The sequence below is a fragment of the Spermophilus citellus genome (genome assembly GCF_964194105.1).
Source record: "Spermophilus citellus genome assembly, chromosome: 14".
Taxonomy (NCBI): Eukaryota; Metazoa; Chordata; class Mammalia; order Rodentia; family Sciuridae; genus Spermophilus; species Spermophilus citellus.
Window position 1 is genome coordinate 59,621,784 of NC_138194.1, and position 27,932 is coordinate 59,649,715.

The 27,932-nt window shown below is 34.9% G+C and overlaps 1 protein-coding gene across 1 annotated transcript; it reads left to right on the plus strand.

Annotated features, from left to right (window-relative positions):
• OSGIN2 (oxidative stress induced growth inhibitor family member 2) lies at window positions 1–25,853 on the plus strand (the record flags this gene model as incomplete). The annotated part of the gene is made up of 6 exons (XM_081266118.1): window positions 1–44; window positions 6,516–6,670; window positions 12,435–12,571; window positions 13,060–13,251; window positions 20,626–20,717; window positions 23,257–25,853. The coding sequence occupies 6 exons, from the start codon at window positions 1–3 to the stop codon at window positions 24,287–24,289; spliced, it is 1,653 nt and encodes a 550-aa protein (XP_081122244.1). The 3' UTR covers window positions 24,290–25,853.
• Between the last annotated feature and the right edge of the window lie 2,079 nt (window positions 25,854–27,932).

Consider the following 27,932-nt stretch of genomic DNA (forward strand, 5'->3'; position numbering starts at 1 on the left):
ATGCCGGTGTGGTGCTGCCGCTGCTCCCTGGCCGGTCATTTCAGGTGACTTCTCCGGGGACGGGAAGGGAGCGGGCTCGGGTGGAGCGCGTCGGGGGCCTAGGTGGGCCGAGCCGAGCCGAGCGGGCGGGGAGGACGGGCAGCGCTGCGTTCGGCCGCCGCTGGGGTCCCGCCGCGTCGCGATCCCGCCTAGTCCGCCCTGCCGACGGGCTCCCTGCTCGTCCTCCTTCCCTCGCCCAGGACCACGGGGTCACGGGATGGACTGCGAGACCGGCTAGGCCCGGGAAGGGTCGGTTACGGCGGGCTGAGACTTCCAAGTCGTGCCAAGTTGTAGCGACGGATTCCCGCGAAGGGCCTCCTTAAAAAAAAAAAAAAAAAAAAAAAAAATGTTACTTAATTTTTTTTTTTTTCTGATAACATAAGTTACTGGGTTGACAGAAGGTAGGAAACTACGTTTAGCGTCGTGATCTGGTTACGAATAGGTTCTGACTTAAGATGTTGCTTATGATAAGTCAGTTTCTAGATATAGAGTAGAAATTTGAAAAAGTGTCACAGTTTTATATTCAGTGATGGGGAAAGTTTTTAAGGGGTGAGAAAGATAATACATTTAAAAAATAAAAGTGGGTGTGTTTTCTATGTCTAGCACAGTTGATCAGAACTTCAATTGCAAGGGAGAAGACCAAAGACACTAGAAATGGTTTTAACCCAGGGGTGAAATTTACACGTTTGAATGCTCCAGAATGATGATGCGTAACACTTATTTTTTTTGGGGGGGTAAGGTATGAAACTCTAATCAAGAGTTTTAAATTGGGGTTCATAGGATATAGGTGGTCTATGAACTTGGACCGAAAATATATTATTTTCACAACACTAGCATTTCCTTCAGTTAGGAGTATAAGTAACAAATCAAAGTAGTATTTATGATTGACATCAATGTAAATCACAAATATTTCCCTATCACATTAGTTGCAGATATCTAGAAATACTGTTTATGCTTAATGTTTCTTCAGAATTACAGTAATTACTATACATCAATGAATTGTTCTTTAATGCACATTTACTTGTATGTCACGAGGTTTTTTTTAAATACATTTTTTAGTTGTAGATGTACACGATACCTTTATTTTTTTATGTGGGGCTTAGGTTCGAACCCAGTGCCTCACACATGCTAGACAAGCGCTCTAACACTGGGCCACAGCCCCAACCGCATGAGTTTTTTTTTTTTTTTTTAAATAACTATTTTAATGGTTTCCTTGTAAGTCCTATTAATGCTATTATTCGGAGAAGAGGTCCTGAGGCTTTACCAAATTATGAAAGGGATATAAGGCACAGAGAAAGTTCAGGACTCCTGTTGTACTAGCAATAAGCTAGGCTTGCCTAGTGAGTTTTGTGTGAGTCTCCAAATTCTGGATATTAAGAAACAATAAAAAATAAAAGAGTATGTAATAGATTGCTTTTGTAACTTCAAGACAAATTGTCGTCTACTTAACAAACAGGGTTTTGAGAGTATCAGACACATTTTGGAGAGTTGGAGAGTTTTAGAGAACTGGTTCCCTAATGAAAACTTGTTAAATTTAAACCCCTGAGAAACTAACATCACTTTTAGAAAATACTATCCCAAAGCCTTTTGACAACCTTTTGTATACAGCTGAACTCTTAAGGTGCCTGGTTGGGATTTATATCCTTTCCTCAAATACTAGGCAGTAAATACCATCTGCTTATTTTTGTGCACTGAAATTTTGAATAGGGGCTAAAAACAAAAAGCATGGGGCTACATTTTGGTCTTTAAGAGAAAGGACAACAAGCCTGCAAGCTTTCTGCCTCTAAAAAAGAAAAAAGGTCACCTAAAACATTTTTTAGGAATGTTTCTCATTTACTAATGCTATCTTTGTGCAGATTCATTAGAAACACATTTTATACAGATTGTGACAAACTACATTTTGAGATTTGTCTAATATTTGAATTGATATGTTTAGTGAGAAAACTGTCTACTAACCTAGCTAGTACTTCCTATTCTGGCAGATGATAATTGTGACTGCCTTTGTGACTTTAAAACTTCTTTTCATGTGTTAGTATTGATTTGGTAAAATTTAGAATTGTGCTTCCAAAGATTATAAAAATTGAGGTATTAAAGCATTTCATTTTAATTACTTAAAGAGATATTGCTACAATGTGGGAAAAGTCTTTTTGTTATCTAGATATTTTGCTTACACTACCCTTTTAAATTTGTTTTGAAACTTGGGACAGTAATGTTTCAAAAACCAAAAAATGGGAAGCTTCTAAAGTCCTCTTCTTTGATACTGAATGTTTTGGTAACTGTTGTTGTTTACTGTTTTCTAAATTCGATTACATATTTTTCAGATTAACTGATGCCCCAAATAGAGGAAAAGTAGATTTTTATTACTCAAAGTAAATTCTGGTCTTTTTTTTTTTTTTTTTTTTTGTACTTGGGATTGAACCTAGGGGCACTTAACCAGTAAGCTGCATCCCCAGCCCTTATTTATATTTTATTTAGAGACAGGGTCTCGCTAGTTGTTTATGGCCTTGCTGGGTTGCTGTGACTGGCTTTGAACTTGTGATCCTCCTTCCGCAGACTTTGTGTGCCTGGCCTACAAATTCTGGTCTTAAATAAAGTTTTCATAAAGTTGGAAAATCTAAGTAGAAATTAACATTGTTCATAGTATATGCATATACTATAAAACATGTGCAGCAATACTAAATTTATAATGTAGGGTTTGATTATTTTTAGAAAGAATAGCTACTAATTGGCTTTTGATTCATTGTTGCTATATGTAAAATCAGTTAACCATAGTTTCATTTTATTTTCCTGTTGACTCAGGATTTTTCATGTCTCTATGAAACCACTATTTTGAAAGCTATCTTCTTTTTTTAGCTTTTGAAAGCTATCTTTTTTCCTTGATTAACACTATTGAGTTATCAAATACCATGCAAGTTTATTACAAATAGTTGCCACACAGATAGATTACACCAGTGATAATAAGAAATCAAAACAAATTATTTATACTGTGTAAATTTAGGCAAGCTAATATATAGAAAACTTAAATAACATGAAACTTTGGCTCTTGTTAAGGGACCTGAGACAATGGGAAAAGAATATTATCTTCAATGAATTTCAGGGCAGCTGGATATCTATACACAAAAAAGGATGAAGTTAGGGGCTGGGGCTGGGGCTCAGTGGTAGAGCGCTTGCCTAGCACGTGCGAGGCGATGGGTTCGATCCCCAGCACCACATAAAAATAAATAAATAAAATAAAGGTATTGTGTCAATTACAACTAAAAACATATTTTAAAAAAAAGATAGTTATATGTGTCTTACCCTGTGAACAAAAATTAAAGTGGACAAAAGGCCTATTAGTAAGAACTACAATTTTAAAATGTAGGAATAAATATTTGTAACTAGATCAGGCGGCAGTTTCTTAGATATGCCACCAAAAGCATGACAACCAAAAAATAAATTTGATTTGGTCAAAAATTTAAATTTATTCATTCAGAGGGCATCATCAAGAAAGTAAAAGGGCAAGTCACAGAATGGGAGAAAATGTTTCCAAACTATCTGAAAAGGGAATATATAAAAAACTTTTTTTTTTTTAACAAAAAAACAGTTAAAAACAGGCAAAGGCTGGGTGCTATGGTGCATACCTGTAATCCTAGCGGCATAGGAGGCTGAGGCAGGAGGATAGCAAGTTCAGAGCCAGCCTCAGCAAAAGTGAGGCGCTAAGCAACTCAGTGAAACCCTCTCCAAATAAAATACAAAATAGGGCAAGGGATATGGCTCAGTGGCTGAGTGCCCCTGAGTTCAATCCCTAATCCCCCCAAAACAAAAACAAAAAATGGGCAAAGGGTTTGAATAGATACTTTAATGAAAATATTCAAATGGAAAATAAGCACCTGAAAATATGCTTAACTTTAGTCACTAAGGAATGTAAATCCTATCCTAAAGGCAGCTGCTCTGGAGGCTGAGGGAGTGTTTTAAGTTTAAGGCCTATCTGGATAAAATAGCAAGACCCAATATTAAAAAATAAACAAAATTTGCAGTTGAGATGCCACTTCACAGACACTAGGATAGTTAACTAAAAGACTTAATAGTGCTGGCAAGGATGAGGCAGTTTTTCAAGATGTTAATATAGATAGTAAATGGCCAAATTATTGCTGTATATTCTCTGGGAATATTCCTTAGAGAAATGAAAACTTGTCAATACAAAACCTTCAGTGAGTGTTCATCGCAGCATTATTTATAATAGCAGAAAAGTGGAAAAAATCTGTGTGTTCAACAAATGATAACAAACAAAATGTAACATATCCATGTATAACATATCCATTGAATATTATTCAGTCTTCAAAAGAAATTTAAGTACTCATACATGCTCTAACATGAGTGAATCTTGGAAATGTGGTAAGTGAAAGAAGCTAGACACAAAAGGCAACATGTTTTGAGAGTGGTCACATTCATATGAGATGTCCAGAATGGGCAAATTCAGTAATTCAGAAAATAGTTTAGTGCTTGCTAGTGGCTGGGCAAAGGGGAAAAAGAGGATCATTGCTAATGAATGTACTATGTTAGGGGGATGATGGTTGCAAAACCTTGTGAATATATTGGAAACCATCAAATTGTACACCCTAAGGGTGAATTTTATGTATGAATTATAATTCATTGAAAGTCTTTTAAAATTTCTTTCTAGTGTTTCTTCTGTTTGCCTTAATGTAAGGCTTGATCAAGTAACCTATTGTCTTATGTTTTTGAGCTTTTAAAAGCTATCTTTTTTTTTTCTTGATTAACAGAAGCCCACCAGAGGGCATTTTATTTCTGATTGTCTTAAGCTCTTGATTTACTTTTCTAAATAAACTGATTGAGAGGACAAGTTCAGTGAAATGAAATATAGTTGCTTATAATAGTCTATATATAGAATTTATAGGTGAATAAAATTCTAAGGCTTGCCAGAAAAATAATTGCTTGAGACAGCTCGACTTAGAATATTAAATGCCCCCTAAAAATGAGTCCTGTAGAAACTGAGTTCTACTGTACCTTTAGGTGAAAGTAATTTGTAGTTTCATAAGTTATAGTTTATCCTTTTAGCATTTGAATATTACGTATTAATTCACAGCATTTATTTGTAGACTTAAAGTTATTATTTTCCATGTTATATATATAGAGAGAAGCAACAGTGTTTGAGGTAGGGATGTCTGGGAGATTAAGGGAGAAGTATGCATTTCCTTAGAATTGTGACCATTACAACAATAATGTTTATTTGGCCTGGGTAGCCAAAATGACTTTGGTCAGAAGCCTCCAACAGGAGCTGGACTTGTCCTTTGCACACACTTTGGAGAAGTATCAGGAACAGACCAAAGTAGAAAATACTCAGGTTTAGTGTAAACTCTAAGAAGCAGAAGCAGGCAAGACAGTAGATACATCTGGATTTGATCAGAGGCAGTAGTTAGAATGCTCTTGAAAGGGATGGATTGATCATAAAAGATACTTCCTTCCAGGGATAGTGTCCTTGCAGTGTGAGGAGGGGCTTTCTTTAGTTGCCAGTCCAGAGGGTTATCTATTTTGGCAATGTAAGACGAGTCCAGATATTTAGGGGTAGACATTACTTTCTTTGGTTTAAGAAATCTCTCATAGTATTTTGAGAACTCTGCCCCATCTGAAGGTAGATTGGGACCTCTGAGGGATACACAGAAGCAGACTTTGCTGTCTCCATCTAATTCTTTTCATTTGCCAACATCTTCTGGGATCAGTGAGTTGACCCTTAGTATTGTGAAATAGCTGATCCATCTGTCATTTATCATTCGGGAAATACTAAGAAACATATCTACTCCTGGGTCTCAATACTTCCAGACATGATGACTATTGCTGACTGTATGAATATGGAAAATAATTTAGGAATTCTATTTCAAAGTAATCCACAAAATAGTACAGCATTAACCATGTTCAGGAAATACTCCATTTATTGTGTGAACATGCCACAGTGCTAAAACTAGTTTCTAGAGAGACAATTGGGAAATAAATATTGGAGATCACCATTAAAATCATTCCTTATTTTTATATTTTCTTGATAATAAAAGTGTATAAACCTCTTTTACCGAATACCCAATTTGTAATATTTAACTACAGTAACTTTTCCTTAAAACATTTATGAATGTATATTTTAATGCATTCGCCTTTTAGTTAATGAGAAAAAGTAGAGAAACTAGTCATCATAGAAGATCTCAGAATTGTAAAATCTCTAATGTTGTGTCTTTGATCATTAAAGAGAGCTTCTTGAAAAAGCTTGCCTACAAGATAAACAGCTACTTAGAACTTCTGGCCTTCAAAGTAGGATAGGTTGACATACAGCTAAACTACTAATTTCAAAGCATTGTGAAACTATTAAGTATTTTATGGTTTAAATAAAATATGAGTAAAAAGTGACTTTTATGTCAAGGCTATACTGACTGACTCACTCTCTCTCTCTTTCTCTCTCTCTCTCTCTCTCTCTTTCTCTCTCTCTTTTAAAGAAATTATAGTGACACTGAAACTGAAGGAGAGATTTTTAATTCCTTAGTGCAATATTTTGGTGATAATCTGGGGCAAAAAGTTAAAGCGATGCCATTAGTTGAAGAAACTTCTTTACTCGAAGATTCGTCAGTGACTTTGCCTGTGGTAATAATAGGTAAGTTGTTTCATTTTGTTGTTAAAAATTTTTACTGCCCTTACTACTTTAATAAATCTGCAGTGAGGCAGTGCAAGTTCTTAGCATTATATTAAAAAGTAGTCTTATTTCAAAATGGCTAGTACAGAGAATTTTTAGTGTCCTCAACACAAAGAAATGATATATGTGTATGGTGATAGATATGTCAGTTACCCTGAGTTGATCAGTAGACATTGTATACATGTGTTGAAATGCCGGAGTACCTCCATTAATATGTACAGTTAAACTATGTGTGAATTAGAAATAATTTTTTAAAATAGTTTTTAAGGAGAATCTGTGGAAAAGATAATAAAGGAATTAGTTCTAATTTAAAAAGTATTCTAAAGTTGTTTTATGTGTTAAAAAAACTAATAATCAAATCTTTGGGGGAAGTAATCTGATGTTAGTGGCTATGTTAGAATTTAATACATTTCACTGGAGACCTGATAATAAGAATTCTATTAACTGTATAGTAGTGTCATGGTAGTGATAATAACCAATATTAGAGGTCTGAAGTGAGCATTCAGTGTATATTATTAGATTATACCTTATAACCTTATTGCCCTCTAATGTTGGCAGGGGACACACATATAGGGAGAGACTCAAACAGTGATTTATACAAGTTAGTAACCCAATTTGTAATATTAATCCTTAATTGGCAACATTGTAGTACACTGTTATGATATTTATAATTCCCTTAACCATGACATTACTGTTGTATATCCTTTGTACCTTAATTCAGAGTTAGTAGGAAGGGAATTAAAGCTGTGTTCTCTGATTAACATGTGGAGATACTGGGAAGTAAGGGAGGGAGATGGGCAGGAGAGCAAGATTGTTCTTCTATACTAGATTCTCCTCTAGGAAATAGATGACAGTATTTCCTATCCAAGATAGATCTCAGGGGCCATATCCTGTATCTGACTTTTTCCCCTTTTATATCCAATCCTGATTTTTCATCGAGGATGACAAGGAACCGTATCTTTCAGAAAACTACCTTTATCTGCATCTGTCTACCCTGTTCCTCCCAAAACAATCTATCCCTATTTGTCTTATCTAACCTATGAGTTGCTTACCCTAATGTACATAGTTCCATTACTGTTTGGAGTAGCAATACCTGAGCATAGGTAAAGAGCTGATTTCCTTAATATATGTAAGGTTTTTATGTTCCTATTATAACAACTTACCACAAACATGGGGCTTTAAACAATATAAATATATTATCTTATTGTTTGCTAGGTCAGAAGTTCAGAGCTGATCTTTCTTGGCTAAAATTAAGGTGTCAGCAGGGCTATATTAACTTTTTGAAGGCTGCAGGGAAGAATCGTCTCCTTGCCTTTTCCAGTTTCTAAAGGCTGGTCATATTACTTGCTTTTAAGCTCCCTCCTGCATCTTCAAAGCCGGTAATGTTTGCTTCAATGCTGGGCAGCCTGATTCTCTGTTTTTAAGGACTCAGGATGATTGTATTGGGCCTACCTATATGATCCAGGCTACTCTCCATCACAAGGTCCTTAATTAAAAATAGTTTTGTTTTTTGGTGGTGGTGATAGGGATTGAACCCAGGGCTTTGTGCATGACAGGCAAGCACTATACCAACTGGGCTAGATCCCCAGCCCCCAAAATGTATTCTTTTGCTAAGATAACATTAGAAAGTTTTGGGAGTTAGTACTGAGACATCTTTGGGATGAGGGTGCATTCTCCCTATTACACTGTATTTCTCTGAATTGCCTTTTTGTATTCTTTGCCTATTTACTTTTGAGTGTTGTACCTTTTTCTTTCAAGGAATTTAGTAACTTCTGCTGGTTGGCTATTTTAATTAATAGACTTTTTTATTAGGGCATTTTCAGTTATAAAATAATTGAGCAGAAAATAAAGGGAATTCTCATATTCTCCTCTCTCTGCCTCATTTTCTCCTGTTATTAAAATTATCATCTTGTATTGGTGTGATATGATCGCTATAGTTGAGGAATCAATTTTGGTACATTATTATTAACTAAAATGTTTAATCTACATGAGAGTTCACTCTGATAAGTAGTTCCATGGTTTAGCAGAGTGTATAATGTTATGTATCTACCATTACAGTATTTATAGAATAGTTTCACTGCCCTAAAAATCTATACTCCACTTATTCATACCTTTCCTTCAACCCCCAATTACTAGAAAACATTGATCTTTCCATAGTCTTCCAGTTTTACCTTCTCTAAAATATATATAGTTAGAATTGTAGAGTATATAGCCTTTTCAGACTGGTTTCTTTCACTTAACATATATTTATGGTTCCTCCATGTCTTTTTGTGACTTGATACCTCACTTTTTTTTTTATTACCAAATAATATTTTATTATATAAGGTACCACAGTTTGTTTACCTGTTTACCTTTTGAAGGATATCTTGTTTATTTCCAAATTTTGACAATTCTGAGTAAAGTAACATTTATATACAGGTATTTGCATATTTATAAGTTTTTAACTTATTAGGGAAAATACTTAGGAGTATGATTGCTGGGTCATATGTTAAAAGTACAGTTAGCTTTTTAAGAAACTGGCAAACTATCTTCTTATGTAGCTATAAAATTTTGTATTCCCAGGAGCAGTAACAAGAATTCGGTTAATCCATGTCTTTGTTAGCATTTTCTTGGCCTTTGTTTTGCTTTTCAGCCTATTAGGTGTGTAGTGTTGTTTTAATTTTTAATTCCATAATCATGTATGGTGTTTAGCATCTTTTCATATGCTTATTTACCACCCATGTATTGCTTTTGGTAAAACATCTGATTAACTCTGCCTCCTTTTACACTGGTTCTTTTGGGGGGTTGGTGGAGGTTAGTTGTTAACTTTAAGTTTTAAAATCTGTGTGTATATTTTGGATGCAAGTTCTTTATCACAATGTATTTTCCAAATATTTTCTCCTAGTCTGTAACTTGTCTTTTCATTCTCTGAGCAGTGTCCTTTTTAAAAAAATATTTATTTATTTATTTTAATTAGGTATATATGACAGGAGAATGTGTTTTGATTCATTGTACACAATTGCAGCACAACTTTACATTTCTATGGTTGTACACAATGTAGTGTCACACCATATGTGCAGTCATACATGTACCTAGGGTAATGATGCCCATCTCATTCTGCCATCTTTCCTGCCCCCATGTACCCTTCCTCACCTCCCTCCCATTTGAGAGCAGTGTCTTTTGCAGGGCAGAATTTTTAAATTTTAATCTTTTCATTTGCAGGCCTGACTTTTGATATGTTATATCTAAAAATTCATCATCAAATCTAAGGTCATCTAGATTTTCTTCTAAGTTGTCTTCTGGAAGTTTTATGGTTTTGTATTTCACATTTAGGTCTATGATACATTTGTAAATAATTTTTGTGAAAGATGTAAGGTCAGTATCTAGGTTTTTATGTTTGCATGAGAATGTCCAGTTGTTACAGCACCATTTGTTGAAATAACTGTCCTTTTTCCATTGGATTGCCTTTGTGCCCTTGTCAAAGATCATTGACTATATTTTGTGGGTTTATATTTGGGCTCTGTTTTGTTCCTTTCATATATTTGTTTATTCTTTCACCAGTTCTATACTGTTTACTGTAGAATTGTAGTAACACTTGAAGATGAATAATGTCAGTCCTTTAACTTTGTTGTTTTTCAAGATTGTGTTATCTTTTCTGGGTCTTTTACCTTTATACAAATTTTAGAATCAATTTTCTGAAATCTGTATAGTGCTGGGATTTTTTTTTTTTTTTTTTTTTGGTGGGGGGCGGTTTGCATTGAATCAAGTTGAGAACTGACAACAATATCAAGTCCTCCTATCCATGAACAGGGAATATCTTTTCAACTTAAGTAACTGTTCTTTGATTTCTTTTATTAAATTTTGTTATTTTCCTCATGTAGATCTTATATGTATTTCAGTAGATGTATACCTATATATTTCTTCCTTTTTTGGTGTAAATGTAAATAGTGTTGTTTTTTTATTTTCACATTATATGTGTTCATTGACAGAATATATGAAAATAGTTGACTTTTGCATACTGACCTGCATCCTTTAATCTTGCTGTCATTGTTTATTAGTTCCAGAATTTTTTTTTAATCAGTTCTTTGGGATTGTTTACATAAATGTCATGTAATTGGCAAAAATGGATTTTTTTTTTCCTTCTCAATCTGTGTATCTTTTATTTTCCTTCCTTCTCTTGTTATATTAGCTAGTACTTAGGTTATGGTGTTGAGCAAAAGTGGTGAGAAGGAACATCCTTGTCTTAATTCTGATCTTAGAGGGGAAGTATCTAGTTTCTTACTATGATGTCAGCTAAGGTTTTTTTGTTTATGTTGTATGTGGTACTGAGGATTGAAACCAGGGCCTCATGCATGTTAGGCAAGTGCTGTACAACAACAGCTATATCCCTTTTTATTTTTTATTTTAAGATGGAGTCTCACTAAGTTAATCAGACTGTCTACAAATATATGATCCTCCTGCCTTGTGGCCTTTGTGTATTAGGACTGCAGACATGTGCCACCACACCCAGTTTGTAGCTTTATTATAGATGATGTTTATCATGTTGAGAAAATTCTCTGTTTTTTTTTAAATTATGAACAAATGTTCGATTTTTTCAAATGCTACTCTTGCTTGTGTCGATTAGCATGTGATTTTTATTTTTTTTTTTTGTCTCTGATTCAAGGAAATTAGCTTTTTGACTTCTGTTTGTCACTTATTTTTAATTTTTATCAAGTCAAATGGTTTATTTTTCTGTCTTTTGGCTTTTCTGTCATGCTTAAAGCTTTTCCATGCTAGCATTATATGTAGAAATATTACCTTTTTCTAGTATTTTTATGGTTTTACTCTTTTTGCTTATGTCTTTAAGCATATTTTATTTGAATAAATGGACAAAATGATTTTTTTTCATGATGGCTAGCAATTTTCTCTGTTGGATTAAAGTTTTGATAGAGATTCAAAATAGAAGTGGCAACCTAGGCTAACAGAGCTACATGAATGGAAGTAGTTCAGTGGGGTTCATCAAGAAAACCAATTTGGCTTTAATTAAAATATACATACCTATAGGAAGGCATTATTAATTGCTGATAATGGAAAGATGGTTGTGACCAGAATGTGGAAACATTGAATAGTCAGAAATAAGCAATATTGGTTTTAGAATAGAGGGATAACATAATGAGGACTATGTGTTACCAAACTTATGTGGATGCAATATGTCAAATGGAATAGGTAAATCTCAAGAAGGAGAAACAGAAGACTTTATTCCTCCTTGTGAAAGTACAGAAGTGATAATAGCAAAGACAACCGATGGAATATAGATGGAAAATAGGTTTAGAATCAGAATTTGATTAGTTCAGGATTTTGCTAGTACCATACTTGGAGATGGGTGATGGAATTTAAAGCAAAGACATCTACATGAAGGGACTCCTGTTTGCTTTTGAATATATCATGTTTGTTACTAGTAGGTCAGTCAGGTGGAGTGAGGAAGTAGCATATGGAAATGTGGGATGTATCTGGGGGGAAGAAGTTCATCTAGAGAACTAATTTTGAGAATTAGTAGCATAAAGAACTGAAACTTTCAGTAGATGAGATTCCCAAAAGAAAAGAGAGAGAAGCAAAGATCAGAATCTTTGAGACATCTTCTTTTGTGAGACAACTTTAAGAGATTAGAGAAGAAAGAATAAGTGAGGAAGAAGAACCATCTTTGAAGTAGGAGGAAAGCCAAGTGACAAGAGTATTAATACACCTCTTTCTACCTTTTTCAAAATAGGAAATGGACCCTCAGGAATATGCCTTTCTTATATGTTATCAGGCTATAGACCATATTTATCATCAGAAACAATACACCCAAATACAATTTTACATAGTAAATTAGAAGAAGCAAGACATCTTTCCATTGTTGATCAGGTATTGTTTATTATGTCGATTTTTAAATTTTTTATGCTGATACAAATTAGTTTTATTTATATAAGCATTGTTTCTCAGTTAAAAATTCTTCATTCTAAATAAAACTTTGTTATTTTATTTTAAATTCATAAGTGTATTCTGTGGAGTTATATCTATTTATGTCTACCTATTTTATGGAATTTATTAAAACATAATTTCCCAAATTGTGTTCTAGTGGAATTTTAATAGTTGCTGTATGCTCACATAAGTTTGAAAGTGCTGCTTTTTACATACAAAAGCCATCTTCAACTTTTCCAGTGTAAGGATCTGGTTAGCTTTGTGGAAAACTAAATTTTACCTCTATTATTTGACCAAAGAATCCATTAAGGTCTCAAGGAACATCAGTATTCTATAACTCACTATCTGGGAAATGCTTAAGAGTAATGGCTTTTACTATAATTATCATGGTCATGACTTTTTTTCAGACTCTGCCCTTTTTTTCCATTCAGGACTTAGAATACTTGTCTGAAGGCCTTGAGGGCCGATCATCCAATCCAGTTGCAGTACTTTTTGACACACTTCTTCATCCAGATGCTGACTTTGGTTATGATTATCCATCCATTTTGCATTGGAAATTAGAGCAACATCATTATATCCCTCACTTAGTTCTTGGTAAAGGTCCACCTGGTGGAGCTTGGCATGTGAGTATATTGTTTTTAGCCTTTTCATGTACATGATTATTATTTGTTGTCCTGATGAAATCAATTTGATTCAAGCATTATGATGATAATACTGTTGTATATGTTTACTGCATTTTTATCTGAGAAAAATTTTAATGCTCCTCAGTTTGGTTAAATATCAGTTAAATTTTTATTATTAATACAATCTTAGAACTAGCATTTTCCTATAGTATCTTACAAGAATTATAAAGAAAACATTTCAGAAATGTTTTATATAGCAAAACTTATTCATTCATTTATTTTCAAGTTAACAATATCTCAACATCGTATTTCAAAACCAATATTTATTATTCCCAGACATTTTCAAGATAAAAATGAAAAAATATATTAAGAGAAACAAGTTGTATTAGTTTGTTCAGCTGCTATAATAAAAACTGGGTGGCTTGAACAACAGGTATTTATGGCTCACATTTTTGGAAGCTGCATAGTCCAAATTTAAGGTACTGGTTAATTTGGATCCTGGTAAGGGTTGTCTTCTTGGCTTTCAGGCACTTTCAGGCAGCCACCTACATTTTCACTGTGTCCTCACATGTACAGAGAGCAGTTGTTTCTTATAAAGCCATTAATTCTATTTAGAGGGACCTACCTTCATGACCTCACCTAAACATCATTAATCCCCAAAGGCCCCCTCTCTATATGACATCACATGGAAGATTAGGACTTCACCATAATAATTTGTGGTAGGGGGACAATTTAGTCCATAGCAGAGGTTAAACAAGAGAACCAATAAATTGAAGATTCATCCAGTATATTTCATTAGGTAGGGGGCCAATTATTCTTCATTCTTATATCCCTAGTTAACACTATGTCTAGAATTGTCAAAATGTAATGAATGGTCATATGTTATACAAATAAATGTTAAATAATTTAGTTTGGCCGGGCGTGGTGGTGCACACCTGTAATCCCAGTGGCTTGGAGGCTGAGACAGGAGAATCGTGAGTTCAAAGCCAGCCTCAGCAAAAGCAAGGTGCTAAGCAACTCAGTGAGACCCTGTCTCTAGATAAAATACAAAATAGGGCTGAGGATGTGGCTATTACAGCAGTTGCCCTTGAGTTTAATCCCTGGTTTTTACCAAAAAAATAAAAATAAAAAATAATTTAGTTTGTTGTATGAAATACAGATTTATGAGAACTTCAGCATGTTAAATAATCAAATATTTAATACAGATTTCAATTGGCTATTCCTAGTAGTACAGTGTTACACATCTAAAAAGTGGTTTACATTTGTTAAGTGACTATGTCAGGGTATTGATATATTCCTATATAATATATATGACTAATAACTTTTAAAATCTTAATTCTTTTTATAGTATTATGTAGAAACTGCCAAGCTATCTGTACCTTTTCATTTAAGATTTTTGTTTATTTTTAATATTAACTTTATTTAAGAATAGTTGATTTACAACGAGCTGCATTTATTTAGTGTATAATTTGATGATCTGTAACAAATGTCTATAACTGTGAAGCCACCAATACAAGATATGAAAAAATTCTGTTACTTGCAAAGCTGTGTTTATATTTGCTCTATGAATAGTACTGTCTTCCTTTTTTATGTAATTGGTATTAGGGATTGAACCCAGCCTTTACACAAGCTAAGCATATACTGTACCACTGAGCTCTACCCTAACGTGCTGAGAAGAATTCTTAATGAAACTTTATTTCTTGAAAAAGCCGTAATGTTTTATGTGGGGAAGGGTATTTAGATTGCCTTCTCTAAATTCCTGAGGTTTTATTGTATACTTAACTTTTTCTGCTTAAAAAAACTGTGCAGGGAATAATTGATCTCTTTTTACTTCATTTCTTTTACTTTCATGTAGAAAAGTTAAAAGTCTGGATAAACCATCATTTCTAAAAGCGTATTTTAGAAATTCCTTATCTTTTCTTCAGGAATATGTTAACTAGAATATCGATATAAATAACTGGGATTTGAGCTGTAATACATTCGTCAAGGATACTTCTAATGAGGATTTCTGACTTTCCCAGGCATAATTCTTTTTTCCCATCTGTCCTTTCCATACCTTAATCTTAATCTTTCAGGGCTTGCCTATCGTACTGTTGATGTGTTTGTGCTACTTTCCCTCTGCCATGTGCTCTGCACATCCTCGCTAGCCTTAGACATCTACCCTCTCTCATTCTTATCTCCATTTTGTGATCTGGTTTTTTACCACTCTCTTCTCTTCCAAGCTTTATAAACTGTGTCCTCTAGAACCTCAGCGATAAACCCTATATTCTTAACTGTTTGAGTTATATGGTGCTCCTCCTCCCTTTGTTGAAAACTTGCTTTTTCCTAAAGATACCTTTCCCATTGCAGCCCTCTGAAGTGAAGCCTGTTCATTCTCCCACTGCCTCATGTTTTATCATTTTGCTGGTGAGGTTAGAGTTCTCTTTACTTCTCATTGCTCTTTTGTAAATTCCCACGTTCCTTTGAACAGGTCATCTTCTAGCTCCTTTACCTTTCCAAACTATATCCATTAATTACTCAATCTGTGACATCTGGCTCATGGTCTTTGATTATTATTTCCAAAATTTTATTATCACATTGAATGACTTTACATACAGGATGCAGAACCAGCACCTTAACCTCATAGTCCCTTCACTCCTCATTGCCAACAGTTTTTCATGTTTTTTCTATGGATCTTATCTCTTTCATAATCACTCAATTTGTGAAACCAGTCCTCAAACATCTTATTTTCTGAATACAATTTCTGTTCTTACAGCTGCATCACTCAGTTACTTGCTCTGAACCTCAAAACCAGAGTGGTCCAGCCCTGAGCTTCACCTTGTTACCCAGCTTAGGTTCTACAGTCTACTGATTTAACTATTTTCCTTAGTTAATTTCCTTGGCCCATTGTCCTTCTATTAAATGGGTTTAGCAAAAAGGCAGTTCATGTAACTGTGTATTTAATCTAAGCTGTTAAACCCCCTGGGGAAAAAAATCATACAACTCTGAAAAGTATTGTCTAGCCTCATTTGGGCCCTAAACACCTTTTGGTAGCATTTGGTGTTTCCTTGCCAAAGTTACTAAGTTCTTTTCAAACCCCTGTCTTTTTAGTTCTGTTTTATGCTTAGATGTGCTCTTGGTTCTGGTTTTACGGAGAAAATAGAATCAGTATTGAACCTCCACAGTTTCATAGTTTACCCTACATACTTACTTGCTTATTCTTTGTTTTTTTTTTTTTTTTTTTTTTTTTTTTGTCCCTGTTATAAGGGAAGACGTATCACTTCTCCTATCTAAGGGGCACCTACAACTATATCTGGACCCTTGTCGTCTTAAGGACAGTCTTTGATCTCCTCTATCTTCTTATATCATTAGTTCTCTGCCAGCTTTTATTGGTCAATATATAAATGTGCTAAAATTATTTCTGTCTTTAAAAAAAATTAGGTGTTAGCTTGTCTTATCCTTTCCTTTAACACATCTTGAAATGATTACCTGTACATACCATCTTCCATGCCTTTGCCTCCTGTTCCTTAGTTCCCTGACTGTAGCTTCTGTTTCTGGTTTTCCATAGGAACTATTCTTTCTGAAGGTCAATAATTTCCTTTTTTGCTTAACTTGATCTTCTCAAAATTTCCTGACATCTTGTTTTAGTCAACCTTTTCACTGCAATGGCCATAAAACCTGACAAGAACAATTAAAAGAGGATAGCTTATTTGAGGGCTCATTGTTTCAGCGGTCTCAGTCCATAGACAGCTGGCTCTATTCCTCAAGACATGAGATGAGGCAGAACATCATGGTGGAGGAGTGTAGTGGGAAACAGAAGCTGGAAGCATGGCACCAGGAAGCAGAGAGAGTGCATTTCCCTCATGGACTGCTAGGAGCCACAAGCAAAATATATGATGTATGGCACCTTTGGTTGTAAAGCCAGCTAGCCACTGAGGTATTATTATGCTAAGATTTACATTCATATGCAAATTGGGCTCCTGCTGTTCACCTTGGCCTACTACTGGACTCATGTTACGGGGACTCATGGAGAGTTCCCATTGGTTGGGGAAGGATAGTAGGAGGAAATTCCGGGGGAGGTCCGGGGGACCCCGTCCGGGAGCCGGCGGTTCCGGTTAGACGCCCGCGTGGGAGGACCGGTTTTTTGCTTGTTAGCGCTGAGAGTGTTGGCGGCTTTTTCAAAATAAAGTTTTGTTCCTGCTTGAGTGGCTCGTGATTCTGTGCCCAGCCAAGACTGCGGCAATGGACAAAATATGTCTTTCCCTCAAAGACATGCTCCCATCGACCCATCTTCTTCAGCCACACCTTACCTGCCTTCGGTCACCGCTCAGTTATTCCCTATTGGGATTAATGCTCAGTTAATGCTTTCATAACCCAATCATTTTGCCTCTAAACTTTCTTGCATTGTCTCACACATGAGCTTTGGGGGAATACCTCCCATACAAATCATAACAGATCTACTGCATTTGACAGTTAAATCTAATATCTTTCTTATATTTTCTGAACCTTCAGTCTCCTTGATGTTCTTTCTCTTTGGTACTCCTTTTCAGTTACTTTTGTGGACTCTTGTTCTTTAAAACTGTGCTTCTGTGATCTCTATCCCAAGCCAAGGTCTTCTTATCATACTCTCTAGGTTATTTCATCTAGTCTAACGACTTGCATATGGATGCTGCTTGATTCTTAAACAAATATCTCTAACCTCTATTATTCTTTCTCCTACATCTAAGTTCTAACCCCCTTTTTTTATTCCAAAGGTGTCCTGAAACTCAGCATTCCTAAAATTGATCATCTTAATTATCTAATTTCTTTAATTTCCTTATGACTAAATGACAGTCCTGTAGTTACTAAAGCCAGAAACCTGGGAGTCTTCCTTAATGTCTCTTTCTTCAATTGCCACTTCAAATTTATCACAAAATCTCTTCCATTCTTTCTTTTCTTTTTTGGTGCTGGGCATTCAGCCCATCATCTCTTGTATGTTAAGTATGTACTATACACTTAGCTGCACCCCCAGCCCTAACATTCTTTATCTCAGAGACATATTTTGAGTCTGCCTACCATGCTTCTCCCTATCATAATTGTAATTTTGCAAATACTGGCTATCATTATCTTTTGCCCAAATTATTGCAAAATTCTTTCTAAATGCCTTTTCTACTCAGCTTGTCTTTTTCAATTTTTTTCTTAATACCAAAGACAGAGTTGTCTTACTAAAACACAATCTGAGATGTTATGCCATGGATAAAGCCATTAATTTCTCCCTCTTTGTCAGATGTATAGTATACAAACTTCCTGATATATTTTACCATATTCCATGTGATTTAACTCCTATTTAGCTTTTTTGTCTTATTCCCCACACTCTCATTCCATGCTTTGACATTTTCATGTTGCAGAATCCAATGTTCAGGCTCTGTGATGCAGTAGTATTCACAGGACTCAGAAAATGATTTACTCATGCTTACAGTTTATTGCATGAGTGGATATAGATTAGCATAGCAATGGGAAAAAGCTCATGGGGCGAAGTCAAGGAGAAACTAAGAGTACCCTTCTAGTAGAAACACATAGGGATGTGCTAAATCTCCCAACAGAACAGTGTGTGGCAACACATGTAGAGTTTCCAAGAAGGGAAACTCACTCATGCTTGGTGTCTAGGGATTTTTTATGGACCAACAGTCATATAGACCAGCAGTGCCTGTGTGTCTGACCTCAGCCATCAGACCTCTGCCTCCAGCACAAACACTGGTATTAACTGTAAATCATATCGTTAGGATAATTTTATATGGCCACACTGGTAGAACATGTCCAAGGCCTCAGGCGTGAAAAAAACAAAAACAATACTTTAGGGGCTCAGAGTAATCTCTTAGGAGGGAGTAGACAAGGCCGTGTCCAGAAGACAAGCCTTTCTTAATATATGAAGGGTTGGAATAACCCAAGTCTGCTAAATTTTATTTTTAGAAAGCTACTTAAGTTCTTTCTCATTAAGCTGTTACATAAATTTTTATTTTGCCTGGAATATTCTCCTTCTAATTGTGCACTCCTAGAAGCCCATTTGTATGTATCCTTGAAGAAATAAAATACTTTGCATATGTTCCTATACTGTACTTGTATCTGGTTTGCCTCCCATATTATACTACAGTCTCCGTGAGAACAGACATTCATGCCTTATAGTTTGCATAGAACAAACAAACACTGATTGGTAGAAAAGTGAGATCAGAGAACTAGGTCTCTCAAGAATGCTACCTCTCAACCTCTTGAAGGTTGAGTTCTGCACGAGGCAATTATGGCTCCAGAAAATCTCTGATTCAGTAAATTTTTAACAGTTCCTTTTAATGATGATTCATTTTCTTGATTCTGAACCTATTATCAAAGCCAGTCTGCCTCAAATCATGTGCATCTTGCTGCATTCTCTACCCGTAGTGGTGATCTGTATGCTGTCTCAGATAATGCACCATAGGCTTTGCACATGGTAAGTTAAAAAAATATAATATAGGCCCCACTCCCAGTTCTGGGCCTTATAAAAACAGGGTAAGAAGAATAATGATATCTAAAACAGTGGGATGAAAGAGATTATTGGTTATTGGGATAAGTGTTTTGACCCTTGGACATTTATTCCTTTGTATCAAGGAGAGCAGAAGTAAGTAGGTTCAGGAGCTTGAAGTGCTTACCTCTTTGATGACAGCATTAACTCCAGCAGTGAGTTTGTTTTTCAGGAAACCACTGCTTATTTTTCTAGTTGTAGTAAAAGATGTTGCTATATCCAAACCAATCTAGACTTCAGAATTAAAATTGATGGAGGGTAATGGATTAGGTAGTTTTCTAATTTTTAAAAGGCTGTAAATGAGGTCTGGACTCAGTGTAGAATGTTTGTCTGGCATATAGAGGCCCTAGGTTTGATCTATAGTACTGCCAAAACAACAACAACAAAAAAACTGTAAGTAATGTTAAAATGGAAAAATATCTTAAGTTTTAGAAATTATTGAATATTTTTCTTTTTGTTAAAAACAGTGGAAATAGTGACTTAAAACAGGTACATCTAAATTAACGTATCCATCATATGCCAAAACTATCAACGTTAATATGTACACATGATTATCATATCAATTGTAAGCTAAAGCTATCAATATTGTGTAGACATTGGAGAATCCTCTAAATATGTTTATGGTTGTATAACTATAAAAGAAGATATATAAATGGATAATACAAAATGATGAAAATATGTAAAAGTTTATTGGAATAAAATTTTGGAGGCAATTTATACAAACATTTATGAGTACATTGAGGACAACATGTGTAGAGTCTGAATTATTACAAAATGGAATTTTTAGCTTTTATAAAAATCCATGATATGTTTAATAGTGTTTTTTTTTTTTTTTTTTAACTACTACTTTTTAATTTTAACAGAATATGGAAGGCTCCATGTTGACAATCAGCTTTGGGAACTGGATGGAGCTTCCTGGACTTAAATTTAAAGATTGGATATCTAGCAAACGAAGGTAATGATCAAACTATTTTAAAATTCTTTGTTATAAAATGAAAAAGACTGGAAAAATTTCACAATATTTGTGATCCTGTCCTGGATGAATAATATAAATATACATGTTTTTCAGATGAAAATATATCCTGGAAGCAGTAATTATGAGCTAGTTTCCTTTTAGAGATGTTATAAAACTAATTAGTAAGAAAGTGTTTATAGATTTTTTTTTTAAAGTTTGTTAATCATGAATTTCTTTCCTGTTAAATCACTGTTTGGTTACTTTCTCAACTACCCACATATCATTTTCTACACTTTCAGTCACTCATTTTTATGAGTGGATATATAACTTCATTTATTTATATCTTCTGTACATACCCAAAGTGTTTGATTTTCAGGGTAAAGAGTGTATATTGTATGATTGACTATGTAGAATGATGAAATAATTCAGAATTTGGGATATAGTTGGCTACTTGGGCATGAAAGTCAGTCTTTAATTAAGAAAATATGAAAGTAGGAATAACTGAGAAAAATATCATCTTGGAAGAATATAAATTTGTTTTATTTTGAGGGAAAGAATCCAAAAGTGAAAAAGGAAAAATATGGAAACACTATTGTTTTCACAGATGGTAGATATTAGAGAGGAATTACCAATAAAGAGAATCTATTCCACTTTGACTATTAATGGAAATAAGTTAAAGCAGGAAGTTATTTAACCTTTGTTAGAATAGAGATATGACATTTGAGTAATTATCTCCCTGATAGATAAGAATCATTTAATCCATATAAGTTTTCTTTCATTTGAAATTTAAGATGATCAGATTTAGAGCATGAGTAATTGAGATTAAACCTTTAAATTTATTTTTATTTTTTATTTTTTTAAGAGAGAGTGAGAGAGGAGGGAGAGAGAGATTGATTTATTTTTTAGTTCTCGGCGGACACAACATCTTTGTTGGTATGTGGTGCTGAGGATCGAACCCAGGCCGCACACATGCCAGGCGAGTGCGCTACCACTTGAGCCACATCCCCAGCCCCTAAACCTTTAAATTTAAAACAATTTAAATGAAAACCTTAAAGTTTCATTTTTAGGCTTTTTAAGATGGAATTATATATGGGTTTCAAACAAAGTTACAAAATCAGGCAGGTTATACCAAGTTCCCTATTTTTTAAAGTAAACAAGCCAAATTGCTCGGTACATTCTCCCTTTGTAAAACAAGTAAGAGAAGGAGCTTTATGATTTTTTTGACAGAAGCATTTATCTTTTTATATTGTGCATATTGTATCTTGAATATTATTTGAAAATTAGTCTTATGATAAATATTAGCTTTAGCTCCTGCTCTTAGTGTTAAGAGCAGATTCGTGTCTCTTAAAAGATTGGCAGGGCTTGAGTCCTTCCCTTTTTCTTTTTGGATACCGGAGATTGAACTTAAGGGCATTCAATTAAGCCACATCTCCAGCCCAAATTTGTATTTTTATTTAGAGACAGGATCTCACTGAGTTGCTTAGTGCCTCATCTTTGCTGAGGCTAGCTTTGAACTCCATATCCTCCTGCCTCAGCCTCCCAAACTGCTGGGATTATGGGTGTGTGACACTGCACCCTGCTTGACTTTAACTTCTAATGTAGTGGTCTCAGGCAAATAACTTCAAGTAATTGTGAATTTTCTATTCTGCAAAGAATAGAAATAATAGGAGATAATAATAGTAACCATTTCATAGGTTTTCTGTAAATGTTAAGATTTAATGTATTCTAAATAAATTATAGTAAACTTTAAAAAACTTTTATGAACTTCTGTTTACAAGTAATAGTGCATTATGTTTAATGATTTGGTTTGTTTTTACTGCTACCTATCTCTAATTTGGGCATAGTTGTTGGAAATATTACTGACCATTTGTTTTACAAGCCAAGTGAAAAATGAAAGATGTACTAACGTACATCTTTCATGAAGAACAGTTTATACTTTGAGTTCTCTTTCCGAGGAGGAAAACACATTGAGCAAAATATAATATCTTACTTGCTTAGATGTAAAAGTCAGATTGGGTGCCACGTGCCTGTAATCTCAGCATTGCAGGAGACAGAGACAGGAAGATCACCAGTCAAAGCTAGCTGGAGCAGTTTGGCAAGGCCCTGTCTCAGAATAAAAAATAAATAGGCTGGGATGTGGCTCAATGGCTAAGCACCCCTGAGTTTAATACCTGGTACCTTAAAAAAAAATAAAAAATCATGGCAGGATGGTATTATATAAATCTTTCAAGAAGCATAGATATTACAGTTAGAACTGTAATTTCTTAGTGATTATAATCTATGTAATTTATCAGTGGACACAACATCTTTGTACGTGGTGCTGAGGATCGAACCCGGGCCGCAGGCATGCCAGGCGAGCGCGCTACCACTTAAGCCACATCCCCAGCCCCGAAACATGCTTTCTTTATAAAGTTTTAGGATAAGTTTTAGCTAAGACAGTCCAGAATAACTAAAAAGATATGAATACTTACTAGAGAAATAATAAATGTGGCAACTTAAGTACTCTCTTCATAAGATATTTTTTCTTTTCTTTTTTTAGGAATCTAAAAGGGGATCGAGTTATGCCAGAGGAAATAGCTCGCTACTATAAACATTATGTAAAAGTCATGGGTCTTCAGAAGAATTTCAGAGAGAATACTTACATAACCTCTGTATCAAGACTCTACAGAGATCAGGATGAAAATGATAGTCAAGACTCAGATATTTCAAAAAAGCATTTACAGACAGAGAAGTCAAAATTTATCAAGAGAAACTGGGAAATCAGAGGTTATCAGCGAATAGCAGATGGTTCTCATGTTCCCTTTTGCCTCTTTGCTGAGAATGTAGCTCTAGCAACTGGAACATTGGATTCTCCAGCTCATCTCGAAATTGAAGGGGAAGATTTTCCTTTCGTGTTTCATTCAATGCCTGAATTTGGAGCTGCTATAAGTAAAGGAAAGTTACATGGCAAAGTGGATCCAGTGTTAATTGTAGGTTCTGGGCTTACTGCAGCTGACGCAGTACTGTGTGCTTACAACAATAATATCCCCGTGATCCATGTTTTCCGCAGACGAGTAACTGATCCAAGCTTAATTTTCAAGCAGCTTCCCAAAAAGCTTTATCCTGAATATCATAAAGTCTATCATATGATGTGTACTCAGATATATTCTGCAGACTCAAATCTTTTGTCTGATTATACCAGTTTTCCTGAGCACCATGTGCTTTCCTTTAAGTCGGACATGAAATGCATTCTTCAAAGCATCTCTGGATTGAAGAAAATATTTAAGCTGTCTGCAGCAGTGGTATTGATAGGGTCTCATCCTAATCTTTCTTTCCTAAAGGAACAAGGATGTTACCTAGGCCATAATTCAAGCCAGCCAATCACATGTAAGGGTAATCCTGTGGAAATAGATGCATATACCTATGAATGTGTTAAAGAAGCCAACCTTTTTGCATTAGGCCCTTTGGTCGGAGACAATTTTGTTCGATTTTTAAAGGGAGGGGCATTGGGTGTTACACGCTGTTTAGCTACAAGACAGAAGAAAAAGCAGCATTTGATCGTTGAAAGAGGAGGAGAAGATGGGGTAGCTTAAAACAAGTTTACAAAGAATTTAAATGGACAGTTTACTATTAAAGATTTTTAATAGTGGTTTTGCAGTGTACTGGCCTGAATTTTTCTGGACTTGAATTAACTGGAGGAGAGCCTCAAGCTATAGTAACTTCATTTTTATAACTACCACAACTTGGCTTACTGATTTATATTGTAATGTATCGGAGATGTCAGACAAATAGAAACACTGCCAACTTGGTAAACTTCAAGCTTAACTAAAGCATTCTTTTCTTCCAAGACTTATTTTTTTGTGATCATTTTGGGTTATTTATTTGATTGCAAAATATTACAGCCTGGAGTCCATAAAACCACACACTTGTTAGGCCAGACATTGTCCTAGTGAGGACATATTTGGGTCACCTTGCTGCTCCAAGGATGGTCCAAGGATCAGCAACATCAGCTTTATCTGTTGCTTGTTAGAAATGTACTGTTGGGCCCCACAATATACTTGCTTAATCAGAAATCAAGACATCGGTATGCTTATTAAAGGTTGAGAACACTGGCCTAAGTGAAAATGGGGATATAAAATATGTATACTAGGGCAGGGTAGGGGGAGGAGGCATTTTCAACTCAGGTTTTATTTATTTTGAAATTGTCAGTTTTATAAATAATTTATTACCAAATATGATGGTCTTTTAAAAATATTTTTATTATTGAATCCTTGATAGGTACTTCATTTTCTTAACTTCTAATAATTTAAACATTCCAATAATATTAGTAAGCACCTTGACATACAAGAACCCGCTGTGACATTTTTCAGGTTTACTCTCTACTTTTAATCATCGTAACATCTAATTAATCTGATTTATAATTCAATAAATTGTGGATGGAACTACTTATCTTTGTGTGAACATTGAGTAACTGATTTCTGTCACTGAAACTAAGATATTTGGATATGGTAAGAACTTCCTAAAATTGTAATACCATTTGGTTATTGTCAGGATCATTAAAGGTTAATTTGGAAAATGATTATTTTTTTATTCCCAAAGTGATTATTACTTTGACATCTCTAATAATGTTTGTTCATTGGGTTTATCTGCTGTAGTAATCCTGATCTATATTTTTTGTGCACATGTCTGCATTTCCATACATTGCCAGAATTTTTAATGTTAGTTTTTTGAAGTTCTTCTTGAAAAATTAAATTTTTTAGCCTTTTTTTTTTTTTTGGTACAATTATTTCATCTGGAATGTGCTCATTGAATTTCGGTTTTTCTTAGAATTAAAAATAATGCACTAATGTGTTCATATTTTTCTTTAAATTTTTTTTTAGTTGTTGATGGACTTTTATTTTATTCATTTATTTATATGTGGTGCTGAGAATCGAACCCAGTGCCTCACAAATGTGAGGCAAGTGCTCTACCACTGAGCCACAACCCCAGCCCCCTTTTTCTGTTCATTTTATTGCAGTGCTATGTGCTTAGTTTACAGGATCATAATTTACCTTAAATGAATCAGAATATATTCACTTCTTCCAATTGATTGCTTCAGATGAATTCTTAGACTCTTGGTAATTGTCAAGTTTAACTTTATTTTATAACTGCAATCCAGTTTTAGTTCAGTATTTTGATGGTAATTTTTTTCAAACTAATTTCACTCTTTATTGAAATAGTGTAACATCTTACGACAGCACGTGATTCAAAGTACTGTTGTGTTTGCTTGTTTTTGTTCTCTGAATGAGTTGGACTGGATAAATTTAAATGACTTATAAAGATGATTTCTAGGGAAGGATGAGACCTGTAGACATCTCCTTACATCTCGGAAGGCTGCTTTAACTGAACCAATGACATTTTTGTAACGAGAGTATTCCTTTTCTAAAAAAGGATTCAGGGAAAGTAAAGCTTCAGTGAAGCCCTAGTAAACTTGTTGGGTAACTTCATCTCTGACAATCTCCAATTTCCCACCTCTCCCTCAATCCTAGCTGTCCTGTGCAACATATAATGTGTAAATATTTTTTCTGATGTATTATACTGCTCTATTTTTAAACTTCATTGAATCTTTTTTTTAATATTCACTTTTTTTTTTTTTTTTTTTTTTTTTTAGTTAGAGGTGGACACAATATCTTTATTTTATTTCTATGTGTGTTGAGGATCAAAGCCAGTGTCTCACATGGGGTAGGTGAGCACTCTACCTCTGAGCCACAACCCTAGCCCCTAAACTTCATTAAATTCTTTTCCATAATTCCAGATCACCTTACATTTCAGCATCAGCCAGGTATTAAAGGAAAAGAAAATTACTAAATACTCGAATAGACGTGGAATGATGTTAAGATGTTGTCTTTCCAAGTGCATCTTGGTATATGGCAAACAGTCCATAGTTGTTGAAAGAATGTAATGCACAATCTATTAAAGATTTTTTAAAAATATATAAAATGATAAAAGTCAGATTTAGTTACAGCTTTCAGTGTCTTGGGTATGTGAACTCATCCAACTGTACTTTTTTTCAGAATCCAAGTTTTATCATCTAATATGTTTCCATGGCATCAAATTTTAGTTAGCAGATTTTTTAAAAACAAAGGTATTTTAAAGTATGTAAACAATAGGAAGTGGTGAAAAATTCAAAATAAACCCTATTATTAAATAAAAGCAAGTTCTGTTAAGTTTCACTTTCAGAAACTGGAACCCAGAATGAAATGAAATAAGACTGAATTTAAATGTCATTTTTATCATCTAATGTTTTTACAGGACTGCTTATTGCATAAAGCTGTTTTGACCACATCAGATCAAATAGTCTTTAAAAAACTCCATTCTGTACATTCTTGGTGGGGGTAATGAACCTGGTCCTGAAGGTGAGCCTGAAGAGAGGATGTGGAAGAAGGATAAAACATCCTACTGATCCTGAATTAGCTCTCCACCCAGGTTATTCAAGAACAATGGTGTCTTTGAGGAAAAAAGCAGGGCAGATAGACACAGAATGAACCAAAAAAAAAGAGAAGGAAAAATAACCTTCAATTTTAAAATTAGAACTAACAAAATTACTTCCTGATTCCATTTATGGAATTATGATAGTCAACTATGAAAGTCTAATACATATAAAGCAGTATTTACAACATAGCGATTCAGGACCGATTCTTAAGAGAAATGAGATTTTTTTTCCCCTTTAATTATCATGACCCTCTGCCTGTGGGCACTTTGCACACATTTGCTGAGCAGAGTACTGACTGGAGAGGAGAAAGCTACACAGAGAAGCTCGAGAAATTAACAGTGATTTCCTTACATCTGGTTCAGTACTACATAAACTGAGTGCAGAGTGGTGCCGCAGTCTTTGAATCTACAGCTTTGTAGATTCAAACAGCAATTCCTTATTCCCGAACTCACACCGACCCTCTACAAACACGTTATGGGGAAATCCACATTCTGCCGCCCCATTCACGTACTCCACCAGGCTTTTTATCCCAAATACTTTTTGAATCCCATGAGAACTCAATGGGAACTCAAGGATCGGGCGGGCGTGCCTGAGGCAGCAGGATACGCCCTATTCCCAGCAGGGTACACCTTAAACCTGGAACCGCCCTAAACCCAAGGTCAGGATACTTCCTAAAACCTGATCCGCCCTAATCCAGTAGGATCCTCCCTAAACCCGGATCCACCCTGGTCCTTGAGCAGGGTCACCTTTCTCAAACATACATG